This window comes from Leopardus geoffroyi, chromosome C1, assembly GCF_018350155.1.
Source record: "Leopardus geoffroyi isolate Oge1 chromosome C1, O.geoffroyi_Oge1_pat1.0, whole genome shotgun sequence".
NCBI classification, from domain to species: domain Eukaryota; kingdom Metazoa; phylum Chordata; class Mammalia; order Carnivora; family Felidae; genus Leopardus; species Leopardus geoffroyi.
This window is the reverse complement of record NC_059328.1, coordinates 79976998-80001428: the sequence shown is the minus strand read 5'-3', so window position 1 is coordinate 80001428 and position 24431 is coordinate 79976998. Positions and strand designations below refer to the sequence as shown.

Genomic DNA, 24431 nt, shown 5'->3' with positions numbered 1-24431 from the left:
CACGCAACAGTGGAGTAGAAGGAAGCGTGGGGTGGGAGGTGAGGATGAGCTCTGGGCGCTCAGTAGAGAAATGGGGTTTGGAGAGCGTGAGAGAAGACTTCTCAAGGCTGGCCCTAGAACATGCACTTCCAATGACGAGAGCTCTCCCACTGCTCCGGACAAATAAACACCCGCCCGTATCTGCTACGGGCCAGGCACTATGCCAGGTTTATAAAGATCACTGGGTGTGTCTCCTGCCCCTGAGAGCTCCCGGTGCAAGGCCTCCTTGGTGTCCTCCCCTTGTCCCAGCTTCCATGTCAGAGCAGGATGTTTGGAGAGGCCTGAGGACTCATGAGAGTAGGGGGGTTATTATGACCTGGGCACCTGCTAGGCCTGTGGCCTTTGGTTCCAGGCCCAGCAATAGGCAAGGAGAACCTGGCAGGTGCAGGGAGGGTGGGCAGCCCGCTGCAAGCCTGCCCAGGTCCCAGGGTGGATTCATCCAGGCTAAGAATCCTGGCTGGGTTGTTTGTGCAGAAGGGAGAATCAAGCAGTTCATTTCAAGCCTTGGCTACCCACCTTTAAATTGGAAACAGACTAGGAGGGAAGGAAATCTAGCTGGCGGAGATTTAAAACAACAAGCACAATTCTGCCCTTCCTTGCAACCCCTCCTCCCCCATGTAGACTGAGCTATAAAGAGAGGGGGAGGGGAAGAAAAAAAAAAAAAAGGAGAGAAAGAGAGAGAGAACAAGGAAATACCAGTTAGGGAAAAAAAAAAATTTCCACCGGCCCCTTCTGAGCCTTGGCTGGGCTTAATTAAAGTTACAGACATGTTTAAAGGGAAAGGGTGGGGGGAGTCAGAGCCGCCTTCAAAACATGTTTTTAATTACGCTGTGGAATTTCTCCCTGGGGTATGCCTGCGCACAGTTGAGCATCAAGGACAAGGATGCCGCTTTGGGGTGGGGATGCTGAGCATGACTGGGGCGGGGACCATGGGGAGAGTTTGTTGTGAGGACCTGCCCGTCTGGAAAAGAATTGCCAGTGGTCTTTGTGCAGGAGGGAGTGTGAAATGCGGCCCCTCCAAGACAAACGTCGCAGAGTTAGAGCAATAGCACTGACCTCTCAACAGACGTTTTTCATTTACCAAGCATTACCTGTGCTGGTGGTTCTCAGACCCAGCTGCACAATCGGAATTACCTGAGAAGTGTTAAAAACAAACAAACAAAAACCAACCTGATGTCCGGTGTAATTGATGTGGGGCACAGCCTGAGCTCCCCACCTGATTCCAGCTGGCAGCCACCTGGGACCTGCCTTGAAAGAAGGTGGTCAAGAGGGGGTGGGGGGCAGACAACAGCAGCCCTAACTCAGAGATACGGTGGAGAGGAACACCTGCAGAGCCACACTAGTCCTAGGCCAGGCAAAAAATGAAGGAGGAAAAGGAGAATTCTGATCTGGTCTCCCACTTGGGGTGGGGGTGGGGGGATGGGGGACTTCAAATCACAATGTCCTGCAAAGACCAGATACTTCAAAAATACAAGAAGGAGTGAGTGAGGAGAGGAGAGAACGTGTGTGACAAACACTGGAAGGGATGTGTGTGTGTGCTAGCTTGGGTTCGGGAATTTTATCCACGGACGGGTAGGCCAGGCTGGCCCATCCCTCCCCTGGTGCAAGCCCCTCTAAGAGATGGAGCAGGGGACAGTGGGTGGTCAGTAACTCAAGAAGCCCATGTTTCCAAACCAGCAAATGAACAGTTCTGAATCCAGAAAGGGAGAAAGAGAGGGAACCTGAATGTGAGTGGAGGGCAGACCTAAGACCTCACAGGTAAAAAGTAAATGAGATCTCTTTGCTCTTTAGCCTTTACAATGTGCTGTGACCTACAGCGTCCCTGTGATCTCTGTGAAAGTGAGGGTCAATAATAAATGATATGTGTCTATTGAATGTTACCTTGTACCCGATTCTGCTCTAGGTGTTTCACATTCACTTCCTCCTCTCATCCACTCTGGGCGGGGGGGGGGGGGGGGGGGGGGGGGGGAGGTCCTGGTATCAGCCCCCATTTTACAGATGAAGTCCTGAGACATGGAGAGATTGAATGGGTTACCCAAAGTCATACAGCTAATAGGGAGCAGAGCTGGATAAAAACCTCAGTACTGACACTCTCAACTCTTAGTGTATGCTGAAGGACGAAACGGTCTCATTTCACAGATGAGAAAACTGAGATTCAGTGATGAAACAAGCCCCAAAGTGATTCTTATCCCAGATCTTCCCATTCCCAAATGTCTCACATACCAGACTACTCCGGATAGACATTGCTACGTGGAAGGAAGCTGACTGACTTGGAAGAAAGCCAAGGTTGCAAGCAATTGTCTTAAGGGGAAGAGTCTGATGTGTGGAATCTGGGCTAGTTGTCATGCTTCCTTGGTGAAGACACCAGGAACAACTTCCGGTTTCATCGCTTGTACTTGTCACTCACATGGTTATCTTGCCAGACTTGCTTCCCGATCTTACTCATTGACAGAAGGACCTAGGATAGAAGGCATGGAGCCAGTGTACAGAACATGCCTCGGGGGGTGCAGTTTGTTAAATCTGCAAACTGTTGGTGACTTGAGCCTCTGTGTCACCTCCACCTCCTCCAGGAACCTCCTAGACCAGTCTCAGCAAAGGTTCGTTCATTCCATACTTATGGGGCACCTATTATGAAGCTGGCCCTGTGTCGGGTGTGGAATCAAAGTAGTGACAAGGATAGACACGGCCCCTGCCCTTAGGAAGCTTGTAACCAGTGAGGGTTCCATTTCCATGAAGGAGTAAGGACTCTGATTTACAATGAGTGATAAGGGGAGTGCAGGGTGCTGTGGGAACAGCTGTGCTGGGGAGGGTGTTAACAGTGAGATAGGGTCCCTGGGGAAGAGGCTCAATCCCCTCTTCCTTTGGTTTGCTTGCCCTAGGGGAACTGCCAACATTCCAATGGTTATCCAATGGGGTCAGTCTTTGTAACACTGGATGGGAATTGGCCACTTTCGATGCTTTGCCATCTTATAGAAAAATGTGTACGGGAAGCCCTGAAAAGTGAGTGTCTTAAGGAAAATTTATATCATATATAATAATATTTTAGTGTGTTTCCTCTAACATATCTTCCCTAGACATATTTTGAATAAAACATTTAGTAAAAGTTATAACCTTGAGGCACCTGGGTGGCTCAATTGGTTGAGCATCTGACTCTTGATTTCGGTTCAGGTCATGATCTCAGGGTTCATGAGACAGAACTCCAAGTCAGGCTCTGGGCTCTGCACAAACCACAGAACCTGCTTGGGATTCTCCCTCTCCCTCTCTCTCTGCCCCCCACCATTTGTGGGCCCATGCACACCCAAGTGCACTCTCTCTCTCAAAATAAACTTAAAAAAATAAGTTCCAACTGCAACCACCTGCCCTATGCATGTTTTGTTTTTTCTTCAATGCATTATCCTTTCCCTTGCACTGATTTATGTTACAATTTGCAATAGTTCCATAGCCAGCATACTTTACTAGCAGGAAAGGAACAAATATTCACTGAGTACCTGCTGTGGTGTCTATCACTTTGCTGAGCACTTATGTACATTTCTGTGAAAGGAACGGCAAATGGTCAGGGCACCTGGGTGGCTCAGTTGGTTAAGTGTCCAATTCTTGGTTTCAGCTCAGGTCATGATGTCATGGTTTATGAGTTTGAGCCCTGAGTTGGGCTCCACACGCTGCCAGTGTGGAACGTGCTTGGGACTCTCTCTCTCTCTCTCTCTCTCTCTCTCTCTCTGCCCCTCCCTTGGTCTTTCTTGCTCTCTCATTCTCTCTCTCAAAATAAATAAACTTAAAAAAAAGAAGAAGAAAGGAATGACAAAGGGTCAAAGACCATGCAAATGACCCCTAGCTGATCTATATATATTTAAGTCTCTATTCTTAGCCATCAGCAAAAGTTCTCCTCCAGATCTTAGGAGTTTCCTTCCTAAGGTCTCTGGAGTGGGGGTTGGGTAGAATTGCTATTCCATTTCCCCAATTCACATGCCCCCTCCTCTTCTTCCCTCCCACAATCCCACACCTGCAACAGAATATGACTGTGCAATGCCACAGAATATGGCTGAAACAACCAATTGCTTCTTCCCTTGGAGTCAAGTCCTTAAACTCTAATTGAACCTATATTTTAGTAATGGCTTTCAACCATGTGTTGTTAGCAGCAGCCAGAATTGTAAAAACTCACAATAGTATGCCCTGCTTTCTTCCTTTAAGCAACAAGAAATTGTGGAAGGAAAGATGTCAGTAAACACAGATTTTTATTGACCTTGCTATGGATCACAGTACTTCGGAGTCATTTGCTCATTCATTCAGTGACCTCATTGCAAGGTCATTTGTTGGCGATACACACGAGGTCTAGTGTGCACTAGAAGAAGGCAGGGCAGTGGAGAGATGCAGAAAGAGCACTGGTTCTGGAGACAGGAGGCTGGATTCTGGTTCAGATGTTGTCACTGCTATTCTGACACTACACAGGTCACCTGCCCTCTCTGGGCCTCATCTGCAGAATGAGAGGTTGTAATGAAATCTTTGCTACCCGAAGCATTATCATTACCTGGGAGCTTGTTAGACATGTGAGATCCCGGTAGGCCTCTACAGAACAGAGTCTGTATTCACATGCACAGTGACATCTGAAAAGTACTGAAGCACCCATCTTGGTCCTTGCTGAAAATCTCTGTTAATGCAGTTTCCTAAAATAGAGGCAGAGCAGAACCCAAACGGACAAAAAGTCTTATTGGTCTAATATGTCAGGATAGAGGTAATGAGGGAGAGGCGACAAAAGGAGGAAGTCCTTTAGGAAATAGACCACAACCAAACCCTATTGCACAGATAGGTGCTGATTTGTGTGTCTTATCTGGGTGTGTTTCCAGTAATGTCTTAGCATCACTCTTCCTTCTTTTTGTTTTGTTTTTCCAGATTCGCTTTGTGGTGGAACTTGTATGGCCTTTATCTTTATTTCTGCTCTTGATCTGGTTAAGGAATGTCAACCCACTCTACAGCCAACATGAATGTAAGCATAATGGAGGGGGGTAGCCCTGGCCAGCCTGGAGGTCCAATCCTTTCGTTTAGGAAAGCCTTGGGGGCTAAGGGTGCCAGATTGGATCTATTTATCATTTCATGCCTACAGTGCAAAAAACAGAGATTCATTAGCATCATACAAACTAATATTTTAATCCTACATCTTTGCAAATACTTGTATGTAGTTACTGAAGAATTGTGAAATTAGTTTTTGTTTCTGCCGGTTCTTTTCTTTTTTTCCCTATACCTAAACTCTTACTGGTTTTAAAAGCGGATTATAAATGAGTTTATTTTGGAGACCAGTCTAGGGATATGTTATATACAGTGCTAGAGAAAAATGAGAAGGGATGCTGTACAGCCACATGTAGTCATATATTATTTCTTGGATCCCAGAGGTACCTTGGGACATGGAATGAGCCTGTGAGTGCCTCTTTTATACTATGTCATGGTTTCCAGCCAGGATGACATCTTCTCCCTCTGAGCAGCTGACGTGCAGACCTCAGGAGTAATACAAAGCTTCTCAGTCCTCTATTCTTGTTTTTTACTGTATTGTTCATGAGTTTTAAGCCTCAAGTTCTGGGTCAGTTTCCTGTTCATCAAACTCTTGCTTACACCCCAAGGAGCCCATAACCTGCAACCTTCTTGCATGCTTGGGGTAGGTGCTCATAAGAACATAAGGAATAGATGAACCTCCTTTCCTCCTAAAGTGTCAGCAACACTGTGGAGCCATCTCGAGCTAACATCCCTCCACCATCCCTCCTCTGTTCCCCTCCACACTTCCCTCCATACCTCTATTAGAACATTTGTCTGTCTCCCCACTACACTGGGAGCTTGAGAGGAGAGAGCCTGTCTCTGGTACTCAGCATAGGGCCTGACATCTATTAGAGGCTCCTGCTTCTTAAATGTTGATGAATGAAGGAAAACACCAGAGGGGCCAGGATCCTTCCTGCAGAGGCCCCAGCAACTAGAACCAGCATCCCGTGTGATTCCCAAGACTAACTCCTTGTCTTCATTTCCTGTCCTCAAGGCCATTTTCCCAACAAGGCGATGCCCTCAGCAGGAATGTTGCCGTGGCTTCAGGGGATGTTCTGCAATGTGAACAATCCTTGTTTTCAAAGTCCCACCCCGGGAGAATCTCCTGGAATTGTGTCAAACTATAACGACTCCATGTAAGTGTTGAGATTCCCCCGAATCTTGAGAGCACTGGTTCTTAACCTGAGGAGCTAACAACCCTTCTGAGAAACAGATGAAAACCCCTATGCCCCCAAAATGGACACACACATAAAATATTACATTGTGCATATGATTTGGGGGGAGTCGTGGACTCCAGGCTAATGACCTCTCATCTGGGGTCTAATTTCAAGTCAAATCACATAGAAAGAGAATCTGCCTTTGGAATTCCCTTTCAGAGCAGGAGGTGGGAGAACATAATGTTAGCATGTCCTATGGACAGAGGCTCAGGAATGCTCACAGGGTTGTCCTTTACCCACTGAGCTGATCTTCAACTTACATCTGAAGGACACCAACAAGGGGTTGTTGGGAAGTGGGCTTCACTATACTTGTATAACAACACAGGTCAGATGGAAAAGGATATTTGGTTACTCCAGTTCTTTTCCTTAGAGGAGCTCCGGATATAATTCCTCTAGGACAAACCTGTATTTTGACTCAAGAAAAGGAGCACTTGGCAAGTCAGCCCAATGCTCAGAGGTAGCCTTCCCCATTGGGAACAAACGATGGCTGTTTTTGCCCTACAATGGCAGAGTAGAGTAGTTGCAACAGAGACTTATGGCCTGTTAGCCTATAATATGTATCTGTTCGCTAATCCCTGGAATATAGGAAGATAGAAGAGGGAACATCTGTTTTCCTAAGAATGTCAGGGAGGTGACATTTTAGTTGGGCTCACGTGGTTGCAAACACCACCTGGAGATTTTAACTTGCAATCTACAACTTCAGCTTGAGTCTCCCTGAGGTACGTGAGAGGAAACACCCACCCATCCATAAAGATCCCATGGGATTATATGGTGGGATCAGGAGAGTTTTGGAGATGCCTCAGTGGAGGCTAGACAGAGCTTTGGTGGACTGGCACTAGAGGTGTCTATAACCTGAGGGAGTTGGGGAAGAAGGGCTTCAGACTCCAGCTGTACTTGGCATTTGAACCAGGAAATTTAGGTTTCACATTTCACACACTTGTTGCAGGTGAAATATTGACTTATTCAAGGTTCTTTTGCTTGCAAGGCACAGAAACCCATTCAAGCAAGTTGAAGCTCTAGAGACAAATATATGATTTGGACACTAGACCTTCTTGCAAAGTCAAGGGAAGCCAAGCAGGCCTCAGGGCAAGAACTGGACGGCTGGGGACCAGCTCTCTTCTGTCTGGGCCTACAGGGTTCAGCCCTCTGGCCCTCTCTGGGCATCTACTACATTCACCTCTCTCCGTGGACCAATGTCCCTGCTTCTCAAAGCCCAGGCTGGCTCTGGTTGTCTAGTTCAGAGCACCTTGCCCTAGCCAATCATAAGAGCATCCTTGACTACCATTCAAATTCCTGGGAACATAGCTGATTGGTTCAGCTTCATTTTGCTTGTCCAGTTAGCCATGGGAGAGGGTGTGTGTGTGTGTGTGTGTGTGTGTGTGTGTGTGTGTGTGTGTTTGTGTGTGTGCATGTACACATGCAGGGAGGAATTGGAGATTTAGCATGGCTGTCCCTGCCTATGAATGGCTGGAAGGGCAGGTGTCAGAGAAGTGGCAATGGTTGGAAAGAACTTCCAGTAATATCTTCTAATGTCATCCTGCTTAAGGCTTCTCTGGACAGAAGACACACAGAGCATGGGGTTGAGAGGTGACCCAGCCCTGCCAAAACTAGAAAACAAAACAAATTGCTCACCAGCTCTGTCTATTAGCCTATACGTACAACAAAGTTCAAATGTCCTTTTCTCCTTTGGCCTTCACAGTATGATAAGGATACATAATGTAGTAGCTGGGTCAAACATGTGGTATCTTAAAGAACAGCAAGAAGTGTTATTATTATTATGAAAGTGACAACTATATCTTTCCTGATGAAGCTTTGTCTTTCTTACAGCTTGGCAAGAGTGTTTCGAGATTTTCAAGAACTCCTTATGGATGCACCAGAGAGCCAGCACCTTGGCCATGTTTGGAAAGAACTTCAAACTTTTTCCCAACTCATGGACACCCTCCGGACTCACCCTGAGAGAGTTGCAGGTGTGCTGCTCTTGCGTGTTCTCAACCATCACTTGCCTCATCCATCAGAGAGACAGAAGGCACAGGAAAGAGCAGGGAGATTTGATGGGAAAAGGTACTAGAGGAGGCAGGAAGGAATGGATATAGAGGTGGCATGAAGTTCCCCTTGGGGAGGACTCCTCTTTCCATCAGCTTCGAAGTTAGGAAATTGAAGAGGGCAGGAAAGTTCTCATTCCAGGTAAGTCTAGAGACAGAAAGGAAAATGCCGAGAGAGGTTGTACTCTGGGAAGTATGGAGCTAGATTAGGTGTGGAAGCAGGAAGAAAGAGGTAAAAGGAAAGGTGTGGAACTGTTTCCATAGAGCACTAGAGAGCAAGCTAGCCAAAGATGTGTGGAAGCAATGTCAAGTAAGGGGCCAGGGAAGTCAGAGTGCATATGTGTATTGTGGCATAAATATATACGATCATTCCATTTCTTCCAGGGGTATTCAGCATCCCAGACCCTGAGGCAGAGCAGGTGCATAGGTGGGTGATACAGGCCTGGGGGGATACAGGGAGGTGCTGCAGAAAGTCCAGGAGGCAAGCGGTTGAGGGCAGTGACTGGAAGACATGCACTGGGTCCAGGCTGTATAAGGATGGATGATGGGATGCCAGAAGTGCTGAAATGGCTGGGAGGAAATGGGGGTACAAAGGAATAGAGGTCTCCTGAAGTTCTATGATCCTGTTTAAGGACTGGGGAACTGAGCAGGATGGAAGGCTTGGTGACTTCAAAGAGTGAGCTATGTGGATTCAGGATTTCCACAGCAGGCAGGAGCAATGAGAACGAGCCCCTGGGGGTGGCCACGGTGGCTGAAGTAGAGCAGAGGTGAAGGTAGGCGATGGGGAGGTTGAGGGAAAGAGAGGCCAGGCCATTGGGTCACTGAGTTTGTGCGGGCGAATAGAGGAGCCGGGCATCAGGGTAGGAGAGCCACCTGGGCTCAGAAATAGTGAGAGCTGGATATGGCAGAGGCCTGGGCACCAGCTGGAACCCTATCCCCCTTCCCACCTGCCCCCAGGAGAGCAAATGAGCATCAGGGAGGGAGCAAGCCTTGACAGAAATCCAGTCTTGACAGTCCTGCAGGCAGAGAAAAGGCTGCCAGTGCGGGAACTGTTAAGGGATGTGGCTCAGAGGCTGGGAAGGAAGAGGTTTGGAGATGCTGGATCATCCTATGTTCCTGGGATAGGGATGGGGGGCAGTGACTCTCAGGATGACCTTAGAGGATGACAGGGATGAGCACGGGGTCTACCAAGGGGATAGGAGGGGCTAGATAAAACAGCTCCTGCTCAGGGTTCCAAACAAGACGAGCGGGAGAATGGCACACATCAGCCCTCTGGGGCTCCTCACCCATGCAGCTCGACACACAGGTCAGAGTGGGTGGTCACCCCAAGGGCTCCCAGGACTGAGAGAACAGTGACCATACCCTGGGGAGGGCGGTGGAGGGAAGCAGGCGGGCTTCCAGAGCTCAGGACAGTCAGGAGGGGAAAGTTCTTTTAGGAGAATTCCTACTGGGCCACCTTCTCCTTCCTCTGCCTATTGGAGCAATGAAGGACAGGGGCATGTTCAGATGCATGTTAAGATTACTTCATTACATTTTAATTCTTTCAAAAATAGTGACACATGTTCTTTGTGCAGTAACTTTCTACAAACCAGATTATAAACACTACCTTCTTTGCTGCTCTGGATAGAAGAGTTTACTTAGCTCAAGCTAAGTAAGGTGTGAGTAAAATCAACATTTTAATGGTAAGAAAAAAAGGGGGAGAGGCAGCAACCAGAGAACACTTTTGCCCAGGATTAAAGAAGCAGATGAGAACATGGGCTGTCCAACCGCTGGAGTGATTGTCCACCCCATTCATCCAGTGGGATCTGGAAGGAGGCAGACATTTCATTTCGGTATCTGATTGTCAGATGGAGTCCAGCTGGGAGGAAATGTAAAGGAAGTCATTTCAAACCACAATTTCTCTGTGGTCTTTACAGTGTGTATATGAGAACCAAAGTCACTACTTGCTAACCCCAACATGGGCCTACTTTTGAGTTGGCATACAGGTGCTTCCTTCTGCAGGCCTCCAGGCTGTGAGGGAAATTCTCTAATTGAGAGCAGTTTTGGAGGTCTGGGGAGACAGGGTCAGCCAAGGCTGCCCAAAGGAATTTGGGGGCTGGAAGCAAAGATTTCGCGGAACCCCTGACCTTGGTGGCCATTAGAGGGGACCATCCCCAAAGTCTCTGAAGGTATTCTAGGCCAGGGACTGGGGTCCACCATCAGCATGGCAGACTACTTTAGGGTCCATTCTAGGGTCACTCGGGGACTTTGCTCACTGTGAACATTTGTCCTCAACCCAAAGCTCCATTGGAGGGTAAAGCCTTTGAGAGCAAGGTGGGCGGCTGTCATTGGTATGTGCTTTTGCCTGTCAGTTCCCAGTCACCTGGGAAAGTATGCCGATGGTTGACCCAGGCGGCCTTTTCTTTTCCTAGCAAACCTGTAGTGCAGCATTCTCAGCAGGGGAGGATTAATGGTAAAACACCAGACATGAAGCCCCCTCCCCTCTCACCCCCAAGCAAGCTCTGTGGTCTCTCAATCATCTTCAAACACCTTCTTCCCATGAGCCCTACACATTCTCCTTGCTTCTCTCCCACCCCAACCCTCAGCTCCCCTCAGCTCCATGGGCCTCAGCATCCCCCTCCCCCAGCCTCTTCCCAGGGAAGAGAACAAGAAGAACCACATTTTAAACAAAATTTATTTTTCTTTCCTCAGGCCCCCAGTTCACATTTCTCCCTCAGGAGTCTGGTAGAGCTTCTGTCTGGTATCAGCCACCTCTTACATTTTGGGCCCCACACTCTCCCTACAGGGTGGCCCCCACCCCTCTGCAGGTGTGTAGAACCAGCACACTCCTGCCCCTTCTCCCTGGGGCCACAGCAACTCAGTCACCTGGGGTGGGGGGGAATGGCTACCCTCTCCAAGCAAGATATTTGTATGTAAGTTCAGGTGAGTTAAAGAATAACGAATTAATCAACAGTCAGATGGGGTCCCTAATCTGGTCCCGACAATAGGTATTTATTGGGTGCCTCCTGTCACTCCACAGGCATTTATCGAGGCCCTAATTCCATGTCAGGCTCTCATGCTGGGTGTCAGAGAGAGGTGACTTCAAGGGCTTACAGCTGTGTGCCCAGCACTGCTAGTGCTAGGTATGACGAGGGGTATCATGAAAGCAGGGTCTATAGTCCTCTACTCTCCAAAGATATGTGTGTGTGTGTGTGTGTGTGTGTGTGTGTGTGTGTGTGTGTGTGTGTGTGTTGGGGTGTCACTGAAGCCAGTCTATGACATAATGCTATAGGTGAAGAAGTGATTGGGAGAAAGAACAACTGAGGTGGCGTTCAGGGGAAGGAAGAAAGGAAGCAGAGTTTGGAAGACGACATGACTCACGTTAGCAGGGAAAGGGGAAGGCAAGAATAAAATAGAGCAGCACCTTTCAGACCCCTCCTGCTCCCGGAAGGGTTCCCTCTTGTATTCCAGTTCCCCTGAAGCCTTTGGGCTTTCCCTATGGGGAAGGTGGGGAGACTGGACTCCCTGGTGGCACAATGTCTGAGAGGCTGCTGTGGAGGGGAGTCTCGGGGCCGGGTGCCCCTGACCCAGTTGCATGGGCAGGCCCGTGGCGTTGTCCCACCCTCTTTTAAGAGGCAATCAGCAGCAACCTCAATCTGGACGAGCCCCGCAGGGAGAGGACCGACCTGAAAAACGGAAGTGAAGGCTGTCAAGCACTCAGTGGGGCAGGCCTCTAGGTCGCCTGGTGAGGAGACAATGTGGGGGGGTGGGAGAGGATGGGGTACTGTGGTGTTAGGACCAGGAAGGAGCAGGGGCATTTGATAATTAAAGTTAGTTAAAGAAGCACTAAGAGATAAGTTGTCAACCAGGCTCCCAGGGGAGCTGGGATATAGACAGAGGCATTTTCACGTAACACAGATGCTTTCCCTTGATGTTGAAATGATTTCATAAATATCTGGGCCTATAGCCTTCTTTGGTGGCCAGGGCCTCACGAACTGTGGCAGTGGCCTGCTTGAAGTGTTGGCCCTGGAAGCAGGCAGTGGAGGTGGGTACCCTGGGTGTGAATCCCCCGGGAGGTGTCAGAATATTAACAACACATTCAGAACAAGCACTTATCCAGGGTTCGCTGTTTTCAGGCCTGGGAGTTAGCCACTTCACAGTCCTTACCCCGAGTCACCCTCACAATAACCCTGTGAGTTGTGGCAAGTAGAGACGCAAGGGTTCAATCACTTGCTGCAGGGTCACCTTAACTGTTAGGAGTCCTTTATGCCTCCTGATAAAACATTTCTGCTTCTGGAGAGCCTGGGTAACTCGGTTGGTTAAGCGTCTGCCCAGTTGCACGGGCAGGCCCTTGGGGTTGACCCACCCTCAGGTCATAATCTCGTAGTTTGTGAGTTCAAGCCCCATGTTGGGCTCTGTGCTGACAGCTCAGAGCCTGGAGCCAGCTTCTTTTTTTTTTTTTATACAATTTTTTTTAATGTTTATTTAGTTTTGAAGGATCGAGAGACAGAGAGTGAGCGGGGAAGGGGCAGAGAGAGAGGGAGACACAGAATCCAAATCTGTCAGCACAGAGCCTGATGCGGGGCTTGAACTCACGAACCGTGAGATCACGACCTGAGCTGAAGTGGTGGCTTAGCCCACCGAGCCACCCAAGCGCCCCCTGGAGCCAACTTCTGATTCTGTGTCTCCCTCTCTCTGCCCCTCCACTGCTCACGCTGTCTCTCTCTCTCAAAAATAAATAAACATTAAAAAAAATTTGTTTTTAATTTCTGCTTCTAGTATGTTTTGAGTGAAGTCAGAGAGAATGTGACTGGGGTCGATCAGAGCATGAAATTACAAGTTCAGGCTATCGGCCATCTCCTCTTTCCCACTTGAAGTTTTTCTTGCCTCATACAGCCCCACCTCTCCTTGCCCATGTCAACACCCTGAGCTGAGAGCCTTAGCTGAGATGGCAGAAATGCCAGGAAGGGTCCTCTACCCTGTGACAACACAGTGTGGACACAGCATGTATGTCCTCTGACCCTAGATTAGGTTTTTTTCAACCTTAACACTAATGACATTTTGGACCAGATGGTTCCTCAGTTTGTAGTGAGGAGGGAAGTTATCCTGTCTACTGTGGAATGTGACCAGCATCCCTGGCCTTTACCCAATAGCACCTCCCCAGACAAAAATGTCTCCAGACGTTGCCAAATATTTCCAGGGGCGACAAAATTGCCCCACTTTAGCTCCTCACCCCCATCCGGTTGAGAGTCACTGTTACAGACCAATTCCACCAGGCATCTGATGACCCCTCCCCTGCCCTGAGCTAACATTTTCCACCTTCTGTGCCTTCTCACTAAGTTTTGCCAGGCTGCGTCAGCAGTAAATGCTGTGACTGTGTTGGTGACAGCCTACTGGCAGAAGCCCTGACCTCCAAGGGAGGGTTCCGAGGGAACCCAAGAACAGAGTCTTCTGCTGAGAGCCAATTAGAAATGTTTCCAATCAGTTCTACATGTTTTTCCTTTTTTGACTCCTTCCCCATTTGTCACCCTGTTCTTTCATTCATATGCAGGAAGAGGGATACGAATTCGGGATGTCCTAAAAGATGAAGAAACACTGACGCTATTTCTCATGAAAAATATTGGCCTGTCTGACTCAGTCGTCTACCTTCTGGTCAACTCCCAAGTTCGTCCTGAGCAGGTGGGTGGATGTCACTGGTCCCTGGAGTGGAAAGGTGAGCCCTGAGCCTGAGAAAAACAGGGGAGACCTTGCATTATTTTTCCTTCTTGCTTTCACATTCAGAATCCATGCTTTGTTCCAAATATTCAGAAAAATACCTGGGGGTCATTTGAGATAATGGGCCTTCCCATCATAGGATTCTGAAGCAGGCCAAATCCTGGAAACACTTCAAACAGCTCAGATTTTTATAGCTGGAAAGAACCTTAGAGATCACATAGCTCAGACTCCTCTTATATTTGAGGAAACTGGGGTTTCTTCATGTATTCATCAAATACTTAGGGACATTTTAGGTACCAGACTACAGTGTGAACAATACAGGCAAGCCCCTGCCTCTGGGAGCTTACATTCCAGTGGAACAACAAGTAATAATCAAATAAGTGCTTCCAGGTTAAGATAAGTGCTGGGAAGAAAACGTGACAGAGTTGGGAGTTAGGGAGGAGCTGGGAGGCATGGGGTGGGGGCCTACTGAAATGAGACAGTCAGGGAGAGCCTTTCTGCCGAGGTGGTATCTGAGTAGACCTGCCTGAACAGAAGGCAGCCATGGAAATAACTGGAAGAGGAGAGTTCGGTGTGAAAACAGGCCACGCATGCGGTGTCTGAGTGTGCTGAGCTAACCTGCCCGGGTGGCAGACCTCTGATTTCCTGCATGTTTTCTTCTCAGTGCCAGGCAATCCGCATTGCACATTCTGACCTAATCCCCCCAGAATCTATTTCATGCACCTTCATAATCTCCTATAGGCATTCACAGTGTGTTCACCACTAACACAAGACTTTCTCATCTGTGAAAGTCTGGGCCTCACAGGCTCCTGCCCAGCCTCCTGGGCCTGTGGGTTCCTGGCGTGATGAACACGGTGAGAATGTAAGATAAGCAGTGGCCCCATAGTGCAGACGCCCCTCCTGCCTTTCCTGGCCAGGTCTGCACCTCCTCCAGACCCCAGGGAAGACTGAGACATAAACAGAGAATTTCAGAGCCGGTGTCAGTCCTGAGATAAAGTCTGAGCCCAGAGGAGGGAGGGGGATCCCACCCGCCTGGGTAGGGCTGGCTCTGTGGAAAGGGGTTTTCAAGCTGGTTCCCTGCACAGCAGTAAAGAAGCCCATACCTGCTTTTCTGGCTTCTCAAACCCTGAGGTTTTCCCTGAAACTACCTGAGGGGAACAGAGGGTTAGCCTTGAGGTGGTCCATCAGGCCCTTGGGACTCAGTGCCCACAGCACCCAGGCCTTGGCCCTTGAAGTCAGGCCTGGTGGCCCTGCTCTGCTCTCCCTCCCACCCCCACCTGAGGGGGTGGTGGCTGCAGCATTGATGGCTCATTCTCCCCTTTGCTTTCTCTTAGCTCATAAAACTTAAGTCCTGGAAATGCCTGTGATGACTTCCAGTTGGTAATAAAAGGGAGATGGAGATAAGGGCAGGAATTCAGGGGAAATTTCTTTCCAGTTCCTCACTGGCGTGACATTTGGATCTCTAGTTGCTGTGCTGCTGGCATCAGAGCTGAGCCTCTCACGTGGGGAGAAGGGGCCAGAGTCACTGGCTATTATTTAGGCTGCTTGCTCTGATTAGCTGGTCCTTCCCTGATCAGCAAACGTGAGAGCTTGAGTCAGGAACCCCAAACTCCTGCTGCTTGCAGATGCCAATGCTGTTGTCCCATCTCTCTCTGGGCCAATCCTGTTGTCCCAGCTCTCTCTGGGCCCCCCCATGCCCTCCCTGCTTCTCAGCCTGGTTGCAGGCTACACCTGCCTCCTGATCTCTAACTCAGTCTCCATCCAGCTGTGCAACTCCTTCCCAGCACCGTGCACTAGAGCTTTCCCCTATGGCAGCAGTGTTCTCTCTCTGTGCTGTCCAATATGGTAGCCACTAGCCGGATGCGGCTGGTAGCACTCAAGACAGGGCTAGTGCAGCTGAGGAACTGAATTTTAAATGTGATTTAATGTCGATTACTTTAAACTCATTATTATTATTTTATCAATGTTATTTTTGGGAGAGTGAGAGAGAGGGACAGAGTGAAAGCGAGGGGAGGGGCAGAGAGAGAGGGAGACATAGAATCCGAAGCAGGTTCCAGGCTCTGAACTGTCAGCACAGAGCCCGACGTGGGATTCGAACTCATGAACCGTGAGATCATGACCTGAGCCAAAAATCAGAGGCTTAACTGACTGAGCCACCAGGTGCCCCGTGATTACTTTAAATTTAAAAAAACCGTGTGTGGCTTACAGCTCTCTGATCGGTCATTCTCAGCAAACATGGGATTTTGTTCTTCACCATCAGGACTGGATGCCCCTCCTCGTCCTCTCTGCCTGGCATCCGAGCAGGTCTCCCTCCATCTAGGAAATTGTTAGACGATGAGAGTGGAATAGTTGTCTGGCTTGTCCCTCACCCTGCTCCCACACCTAGCTCTGTAAACTCCTGGACCTGCTTCAAGGTCCAGCTCAAGTGTTGCCTCCCCAATGAAATCATTCATAATCCCTCCTTTCTTTGTCTTGCCCCCTCCCTCTTCCCTACTCAACAAGGAGCAAAGAGGTAGTGATAAAGCACAAGCTCTCTGTTCAAATCTCAGCATGGTGGCACAGTTAACTATGTGACCTCAGGCAAGTTAAATAACCACTCTGTGCCTCTGTGTCCTCATTTGTAAAATGGAGACAGTAAAAGTGCCTACCATATTTGACTGTTATGGGGGTCAAAAAATTAATATATGTAAAGCACTTAGAACAGTGCCTGGCACACAGTAAACGCTCAGTAAATCCTGGCTATTCTTAACACTTCCCTCTTCTGTGCTCTGGTTTCACTGCATTCACTTTAGCACTTACCTGCTCTTTAAATGCCTGCATTTCCAGCTAACCGATAAACTCCTTGGAGAGCAGAAAACTCACCTTATTTTCTGTATCCCCAGTAACTGTTTTAGTCCCTGTAGAAAGGGACCCAGTGAAAGGGCATTGAATGGATGAGTCACTGAATGAAAGAATGAGCTGGAACCTCTGTGGTATCCCAGCTTTCCCACTAGCCTGCTGTGTAATTTTCTCAAGTCACCTAACCCCTCCTCCATCGCTTTTTTCCCCTAGAATATTAGAGGTTTGGGCAAAGTGAGCTCATTGATTCCCTCCACCTCAGAATGTTTTAGATGCTGGGATTAGGGTTGGGGGTGGGATTTTGCCTGGGGATAAGAAGCAGAGTGTGGGCAAAACAGAAAGTCTCTGTTGAAACATGCACCCAGTTACAGTCCCCTGAGTTTGATGGAGTCCACATCAACCCAATGTCAGCCATGACCTGTGCCTCATTTAGCGGGTGATGGGGTGGGGTGGAGGGATGTAAGCAGTAGAGCCTAAACCTGCCCTGCTCTCCTGCCCTGAGAACTGTGTAATCTGAAGGTTTGAGGAGACTACAGAGACCAGGGAAGCTCAGGAACCTGTTCACAATACCTAGGTGTCAGGAGTCCAAGACTCCAGGAGGCCAGTTAGTATCCTAGGTGGCCAAGGCTCCCTGGGCAGGGTTGAGGTCTCCTTGGTCTCTGAGGCCATCATGGGGACTGTGATTCAGGGTCCAAGAGTCACTGCCCATGAGCTCCACAGGAGCTGTAGGCTGTGGACTATCCAGCAGTTAGGGTCACCAGATCAAACACAGGATATCCAAGTTAGTTTGAATTTCAGATAAACAAATGATTTTTTTAGCATAAGTATGTCCCATTTGGACTCTATTTGGAACATACTCATACTAAAAGGTGCTCATGGTTTATCTGAAATCTAAATTTAACTGGGCATCCAGTATTTTTATTTGCTAAATCTATTGAGAAAGGAGAGACGGGGTTGGTCTCTTGCCATCACTCCGAATGCATCCTAGCCACTCCCACTCCTCAGCTTCAGGGGAGTAGATCCTGATGGTACCTTAGCATCATGCTAAGAACAGATCTCTCACATTTTAAGTGGCTCTCTGATAAAATGAGGCTTGGGAGCGTATAGTTTCCTGTGGCTGCTGTAACAAACCACCACAAACTTAGTGGCTTAAGACAACACAAATTTATTATGTTCTTGTTCTACAGGTCAGAAGTCTGAAAGTCAAGGTGTTGGCACGGCTTCATTTCTTACTGGGGAATCTAGAGGGAAATCCATTTCCAGTTTCCAACATTCCTTGGCTGGTGGCCTCCCCATCAGTGGCTAGTCAAGTCTTTCTCATATCACATTATTTTGACATTGTGTCTTCTACCTCCTTCTTCCACTAGGTTTAAAACAAAAACAAAAGCAAAACAAAACAAAGCAAAAAACCCTTGTGATTCCATTGGGTCCACCCAGATAATCCAAAATAATCTCCTGGTCTTAAAGTCAGCTAATCAGCAAGCCTTAATTCCACCTGCAATTCTAATTCCCCTTGCCCTACAACACAATGTATATACAGGTTCTGTCTGTTAGGACATGGACACCGTTGGGGTGGCTAGTATTTTCCTATAGGGAAGTTTCCAATTTTGCTTCTCTTGCCTGTAGTTTGCTCATGGAGTCCCAGACCTGACACTGAAGGACATCGCCTGCAGCGAGGCCCTCCTGGAGCGCTTCTTAATCTTTAGCCAGCGCCGTGGGGCACAGACAGTGCGTGATGCCATGTGCTCCCTCTCCCAGGGCACCCTCCAGTGGGTGGAAGACACTCTGTATGCCAACGTGGACTTCTTCAAGCTCTTCCGTGTGGTAAGGGAGGCATTTAGCGGCTTACCTCGTGGAAGGTAATTCCTGGGTGCAGTGGAGCCTGTCGCAGGTCATCAGGGACTCACAGATTGACAGTCAGGAGGGCTTGAGCCTGGCGTTCACAGTTCTTAAGGAAACTCCAGGCTCCAAAGACCTAAGGAATCTTGACTGATAATATATCTAGAGCAGTTGTCCTGGCACCCAGGAGTCACTGTTGGGTTCACCATTAGTTTTGTGGTTATGAGAGAACCATGGGGGATGGGTGGGTGGGGGAAGAGTTACAGAGAGGGAGGGAGGCAAACCATAAGAGACTCCTAGATACTGAGAACAAGCTGAGGGTTGATGGGGGGTGGGGGAGAGGGGAAAGTGGGTGATGGGCATTGAGGAGGGCACCTGTTGGGATGAGCACTGGGTGTTGTATGGAAACCAATCTGACAATAAATTATATTTAATAAAAAAATTTTTAAAAAGTTATGTGGTTATGTAGTTACGTGGCTAGGTTCACCCTTAGTTATGGGGCAGGTCTGAGTCCACTCCAAATGTGGGACAAATCCTCTCTACCACCTCTAGCAGTGGTGGAAAGAAGGCCTGGTTTGACTCCCTGCCCTACCATTTCATAAGATAGCTGACCTTTACTGGCCCCATTACTCATGTATAAAACAAATATAGGGGTGCCTGGGTGGCGCAGTCGGTTAAGCGTCCGACTTCAGCCAGGTCACGATCTCGCGGTCCGTGAGTTCGAGCCCCGCGTCGGGCTCTGGGCTGATGGCTCAGAGCCTGGAGCCTGTTTCCGATTCTGTGTCTCCCTCTCTCTCTGCCCCTCCCCCGTTCATGCTCTGTCTCTCTCGTCCCAAAAAAAAATAAATGTTGAAAAAAAAAATTAAAAAACAAAACAAAACAAATATAATACTGTATAGAATGTTAAGAAGGGAGACATGGAAAAATAAATGTAAAGCATTTAATAAATTTCAACAAATGAGAGCTTCACACTCTGGGTCTGCTCTTGACCACAAAGGTTGCCTTTTCTGGGTAGAAAAGAGTAACAGAAAACTTCATAGTCTCAGAAATTTGGAAAGCCCTCAATTAGCTCAAACCTGTGTTCTAGAACTGCATCCCAGACACACTTCTTGGGACTTGATAATACCTCCTCTTTTGCTAGGAGGATGAGAGGGAATTATAAAAAGGAGGTGAAGAGCAGCAGTTCTCACACTTCAGAGTGTATGAAAATCATCAGGGCAGCTGGTAAAAGATGCAAGTTCCAAATTGCCATCCCCAGAGACTGATGCAGGAGATATGGGCTGGGCCCAGAACCTGCCCTGTTACCTTAAGGGATTCCAGTGGACATCATTGTAGGCCATGCTTTAAGAAACACTCAAAATTAGAATCCTTCAGAGAAGATGACATATATAATAATATAATAACTATATACAGTTATACATATAATTATATATAGTTATATATATAACTTAATATAACTTAATAATTATATATAGTTATGTATAATAACTATATATATAGCTCATATATATAAATGTTTCTAGGATCCAATTGTGTTTTTTCTTGTGCCTGCATTTAAAAAATTTTTTTTTCAATTTTTGCTTATTTTTGAGAGATAGAGAGAGACAGAGCATGAGCAGGGGAGGGGCAGAGAGAGAGGGAGACACAGAATCTGAAGCAAGCTCCAGGCTCTGAGCCATCAGCACAGAGCCTGATGTGGGACTTGAACTCATGAACGGTGAGATCATGACCTGAGCCAAAGTCAGACACTTAACGGACTGAGCCACCCAGGTGCCCCTCTTGTGCCTGCATTTTAATTTCTGAAACTGTGTTGTAGGAATACGTCAATCATGAGAACTTCGTTGAGGAATTTGCGTTTTGCCTCTTTATGGTTGCTCTCTCAAGTCTGAGAAAATCCACTCTCAGCTTGTCTTAAAAAGCAAGCTGAAAGCTTTTAAAAATAAAACAAAATAAAACAAGACCCCTCCATTTCTGGCAGAGTTTATACTTCATTCCTTTCGAAGTGTGACTCTCCCTTAGAATGTTACTCTACAATGTTCCCAGCTTATCTCATTGGGTGGGTCTCCAGAGTGGTAAGAGGGGTCGGTACTTATGGATGCCATCACCACTGAGAGCCCAGGACCCCAGAAAGCTCTCTTGGCTCCCCATGCTGTGGGGAGAATTAAAGGCATGTGGTTCAAACTTCTCTGTCCAAAATTCCAAAGGAAGTCAATTTTAGACTCATTCCTTGGTTTGCTTTTAGAATCAGAAGAGGGAGTAAGGTGATAAAGATCCCTTATTCTGGACAGCTGAACACCAGCACAGCTAGGGACTAGTACCTGTGTTTGCAGAGGTGTTAAAGGGCCCTGGGCACCCAGGATCGTGCAATCCTCTGGTCACTAGAAAAAAGACAGGGTTATGCATCTCTTTTTGAAGTACCTTGGCTTCTGGAATAGGCAAATGTACCTTTAGGGCATGACCACCAATACTGGGAAAACAGCTTGTAGCAGGATAAAGGGGGACCTAGGCAAAACTTTCCATTAGGGACTGGAACCAAACTCAGGTCACTGGCTTCAGAACGACCAGAAAGTCTTTCCTTCTGTAAGTGCTAGAGTTCAGAAACCAGAGGAGAACTCTGGCTGGTCGTCCTCACTGACCTGAGACCTGTCCTGCGTGGTTGCTCACAACCTCTGTACATGTGTTCATGCACTCAAAGCTGACCGGGTGCCTTCAAGGGGCTAGGCACTGTGCTGAGGCCAAGTCTCCAGCCGTGAGCCTTGAGCCATGAGCCATGAGCCCTCCCACCCTCACTGAGCTCTCAGCCTGAGATAAGCAAAACGGTGTTAGGAAAACCAACACTGACAACATTTGGTCACTGTAGCAGTGGTTCCCAGCCTGGCTGCACATTGAACCACCTGGGGAACTTTTAAAAATTACCAATGCCTGGCTCCCACTCTCAGTGGGCCTTAGTGTTTTTAAAAGCTTCCCAGATCATTTCAATATCCAGCTGGGTTGAGAATCACTGACCTAGAACATAGGAGTTTGATTCCCAGGTTGAGAATCACTGACCTAGAACATAGGAGTTTGATTTACAGTCTCAGTTTCTGTAGATGAAGCATAATAATATATCCCAAATGCCACTAAGGCTTCAAAGCACTTTCATTTGATCACCCATAAGACCAGGGTGCTGTGGACCCCATCCTCCCTGCCATTCTTTTAACAAAGACAGCTCATAGCCCCAGAGACCCCCTGGAGGAAAAAAAACTCAGCAGGAAGTGGGTCCCCAAGACGACCCCCTACCAGCATTCTTCTTGCTCCTGCTCCTCTCTGTGGGGAAAGACGAGACCAAGACAGGACACATGGAGTGCAAGCAAAGAAGACAAACACCCTGTCTGGTGCCCTTGAAATGTGCTTCTTCATTTGAAAAATGGATAGAGTGGCTAAACATTAAAAAATAATAATAACTAATAAGGAAACCCAAAAGAGATTGCAGGCATGAACACCAGAGTTTTGCTTTTACTGCTCCTGTACCTATCCTCTCAGTGTTTTCAGAAAAACAACCCTGAGGCAGCAGAGAAAGGCTCAGGGAAGACCCTCAGACCCTCTGAGACGGCCATCAGGGAAGCAGGGGCTGCTCCGAGGCCAAGGGTGGGGGCCCCTCCGGGACTAGGCTGTTGTTGCAGCTGGTTGGCGGGCAGCCACGTTTAGCTGCAGCACGGGGGAATGCTGCACCTTCTGTTCTCCTGGGCTGTTTCTCATACGTGTCCGCCAGTGTGCAAATAAGGTTTTATTAAATGCCAAGTTAGTGCTCATTAACAAAGAAAGAGGGGCACTGTCAGCAAGCCGGTGTGACAATCCCCGCCCCCGTGGTGTAAGGTGCAGGGGCTTGCGTTGGTGGGTGGGCGTGCAACCTCCAGACCCGGAGGTTCAGCTGAGGGAATCCGGGAGGAGGGTTTGGCCGTTAGCACCAACTGGGGCCAGCTGTGTTTTCCCTCGGCCCCTTGGAGATCAGAAGCCAGTGTTCTCATCCTCAAATAATCCCAACACGGTATCCGCGGCCTGACTCCCACCCGGCCCGTCCCTATACATACAGTCACGCACACCCAGCGCACGTGCCTGCCGGAGCGTGCGCACAGGAAGGCACGCGCACGCGCGCCGCACGCCCAGGGACCTGGGTGGACTGTCAGGTGGCGGGATTTTTCTCTGAGGAGATTTAGGCCCTCCTGGTTTCAGCTGGGCGGAGATAGCTTGAAAGAGCTTGCCTTCACCTGCGGTCTTTTCGGGCTTGATGCCCCTAGCTGGAAAACCAGCAGCTCAGGCCTGGGCCCACGGTATCTGTATCAAGTAGCGTGCGCGCCAACGCTACCTGAAACGTTGCACACCTCGTAAAAATGGTATGTCAGTTTCGGGTGAGGGGTTGGGACGTTTCCCATCAGATTTGGCCCAAGGCTTGCATGCCCCTCCTCCTCCTTCTCCTCCCTCTAAGGTCCTTCCTGTTTTCTCTCTGACTCTGCTGCACAGCTTTGAAATCTTGCTGAGAAGCAAATCTGTCCCTTCTGCTCTGAATGTTTATTTGTGGAAGTTCGGCAGGGGAACGGAGGCTGTGCCAAGACCTGCCACACTGCTGGGAAATCTGAATTTCCCTCCCTTCCCCCTTCTCAATGGATGTTGATGGAGGAAATTTGGCCTCACGGGCATTTTGGCCCCCGGTTTTCCCCTTTGCAATCGCTTTCCGTGTGGCACAGTTCAGTTTTCCTTACTTACCCTCAGCCACTATTCTGTCACAGTTCTTACTTTTCTGACTTCATTTCACCTATATCTCTTTCACTGTGGGGTGGCTGAACACTGATTGGAACGCGGAAGGACCCGGTCTTGGGGGGCTGACCGTATGCGCCTTTCAATGTCCTGCTTTGTTCTTGGCTCTGTTCCCTAACTTGCTGAATCGTGGGGAATAAATGTGGGTGGACTGCCCCATGTGAGGTGGCCATGGTTTCTGTTCTCTGGGATCTTTCATTGCAGTTTGTTAAATTCAACTCAGCGCATTTCAATTTTCAGATAATGGTGCTGTGTCACAATTCTCTGGAAAAGCCCCAGTCTCCAGGAATTTATAATGAGGTTCCGTTAATGACTTAACCTCATGATTTCCTCTCCCTCCCGATTCTGAATCTTTGGACTGACAACTTTCTCCCACTTCTGTGTGAGTTTTGGGAGGGAGGGAGAGAAAGGAGTGATACCCAGTGCCAGCAGCATGGGCAGGGGGCAGCAGCTGTTGGATGAAAATAAAATGATGTCAGAAATTAGGGTTTTTGCTTTTTTGAAAATTATAAAGCTCACAGCAAGTATATTTGGTTTATAGCATTAGTATTTGTTCTGCCTGCATCTGTAAAATCATGTATCTATTACAATCAAAATCTCCACTGGGTGAATGGATTTCGGTAAAGAAATAAAGAGGAAATAGGAAAGAGAAACATTAATGTACATTAAATGTGCATCTGGCCAATGGGCTTGATTGTTACTGGTCTACTTAGATTTCTTGTGGGCCCCAGGCATACAGGAGGCCAGAGTGTGTTTTCATGATACATGAGATGTTATTTTCATCAATTTAAAAGGAAGAAAATACTGAGAGGTCAAAATGAAAATCAGACACAAGAGGACCCCTGCGAAAGTTGCTCTTCTGATAACAGGTCCTGGGTCCTGGCCTTTGCTTAGCAGATACAGATTGAGCACCAATGTATTAGGGATCAGGTTCTCTCCAGGGTAA

At 48.2% G+C, this 24431-nt stretch overlaps 1 protein-coding gene and 1 long non-coding RNA gene across 4 annotated transcripts in view; one reads left to right on the top strand and one right to left on the bottom strand.

The window, feature by feature from the left end:
* The window catches only part of ABCA4 (ATP binding cassette subfamily A member 4), a 132124-nt gene that overhangs the window by 3873 nt on the left and 103820 nt on the right, over positions 1-24431 (top strand). For 2 of the 3 annotated variants that reach the window (XM_045478342.1, XM_045478341.1), the window contains exons 2-6: positions 4927-5020; positions 6056-6197; positions 8106-8245; positions 13851-13978; positions 18479-18676. In XM_045478342.1, the coding sequence (XP_045334298.1) occupies positions 4927-5020; positions 6056-6197; positions 8106-8245; positions 13851-13978; positions 18479-18676 (702 nt within the window). Of the gene's footprint in view, positions 1-4926; positions 5021-6055; positions 6198-8105; positions 8246-13850; positions 13979-18478; positions 18677-22830; positions 23065-24431 lie in introns of those variants that run through there. The other variant, XM_045478343.1, reaches the window with a different exon arrangement.
* On the bottom strand, positions 18002-18930 carry LOC123598262. Its single transcript, XR_006712469.1, has 2 exons — positions 18702-18930; positions 18002-18215 (listed from the first exon to the last, which is right to left on the bottom strand). It is a non-coding gene; the product is annotated as an uncharacterized LOC123598262 (long non-coding RNA).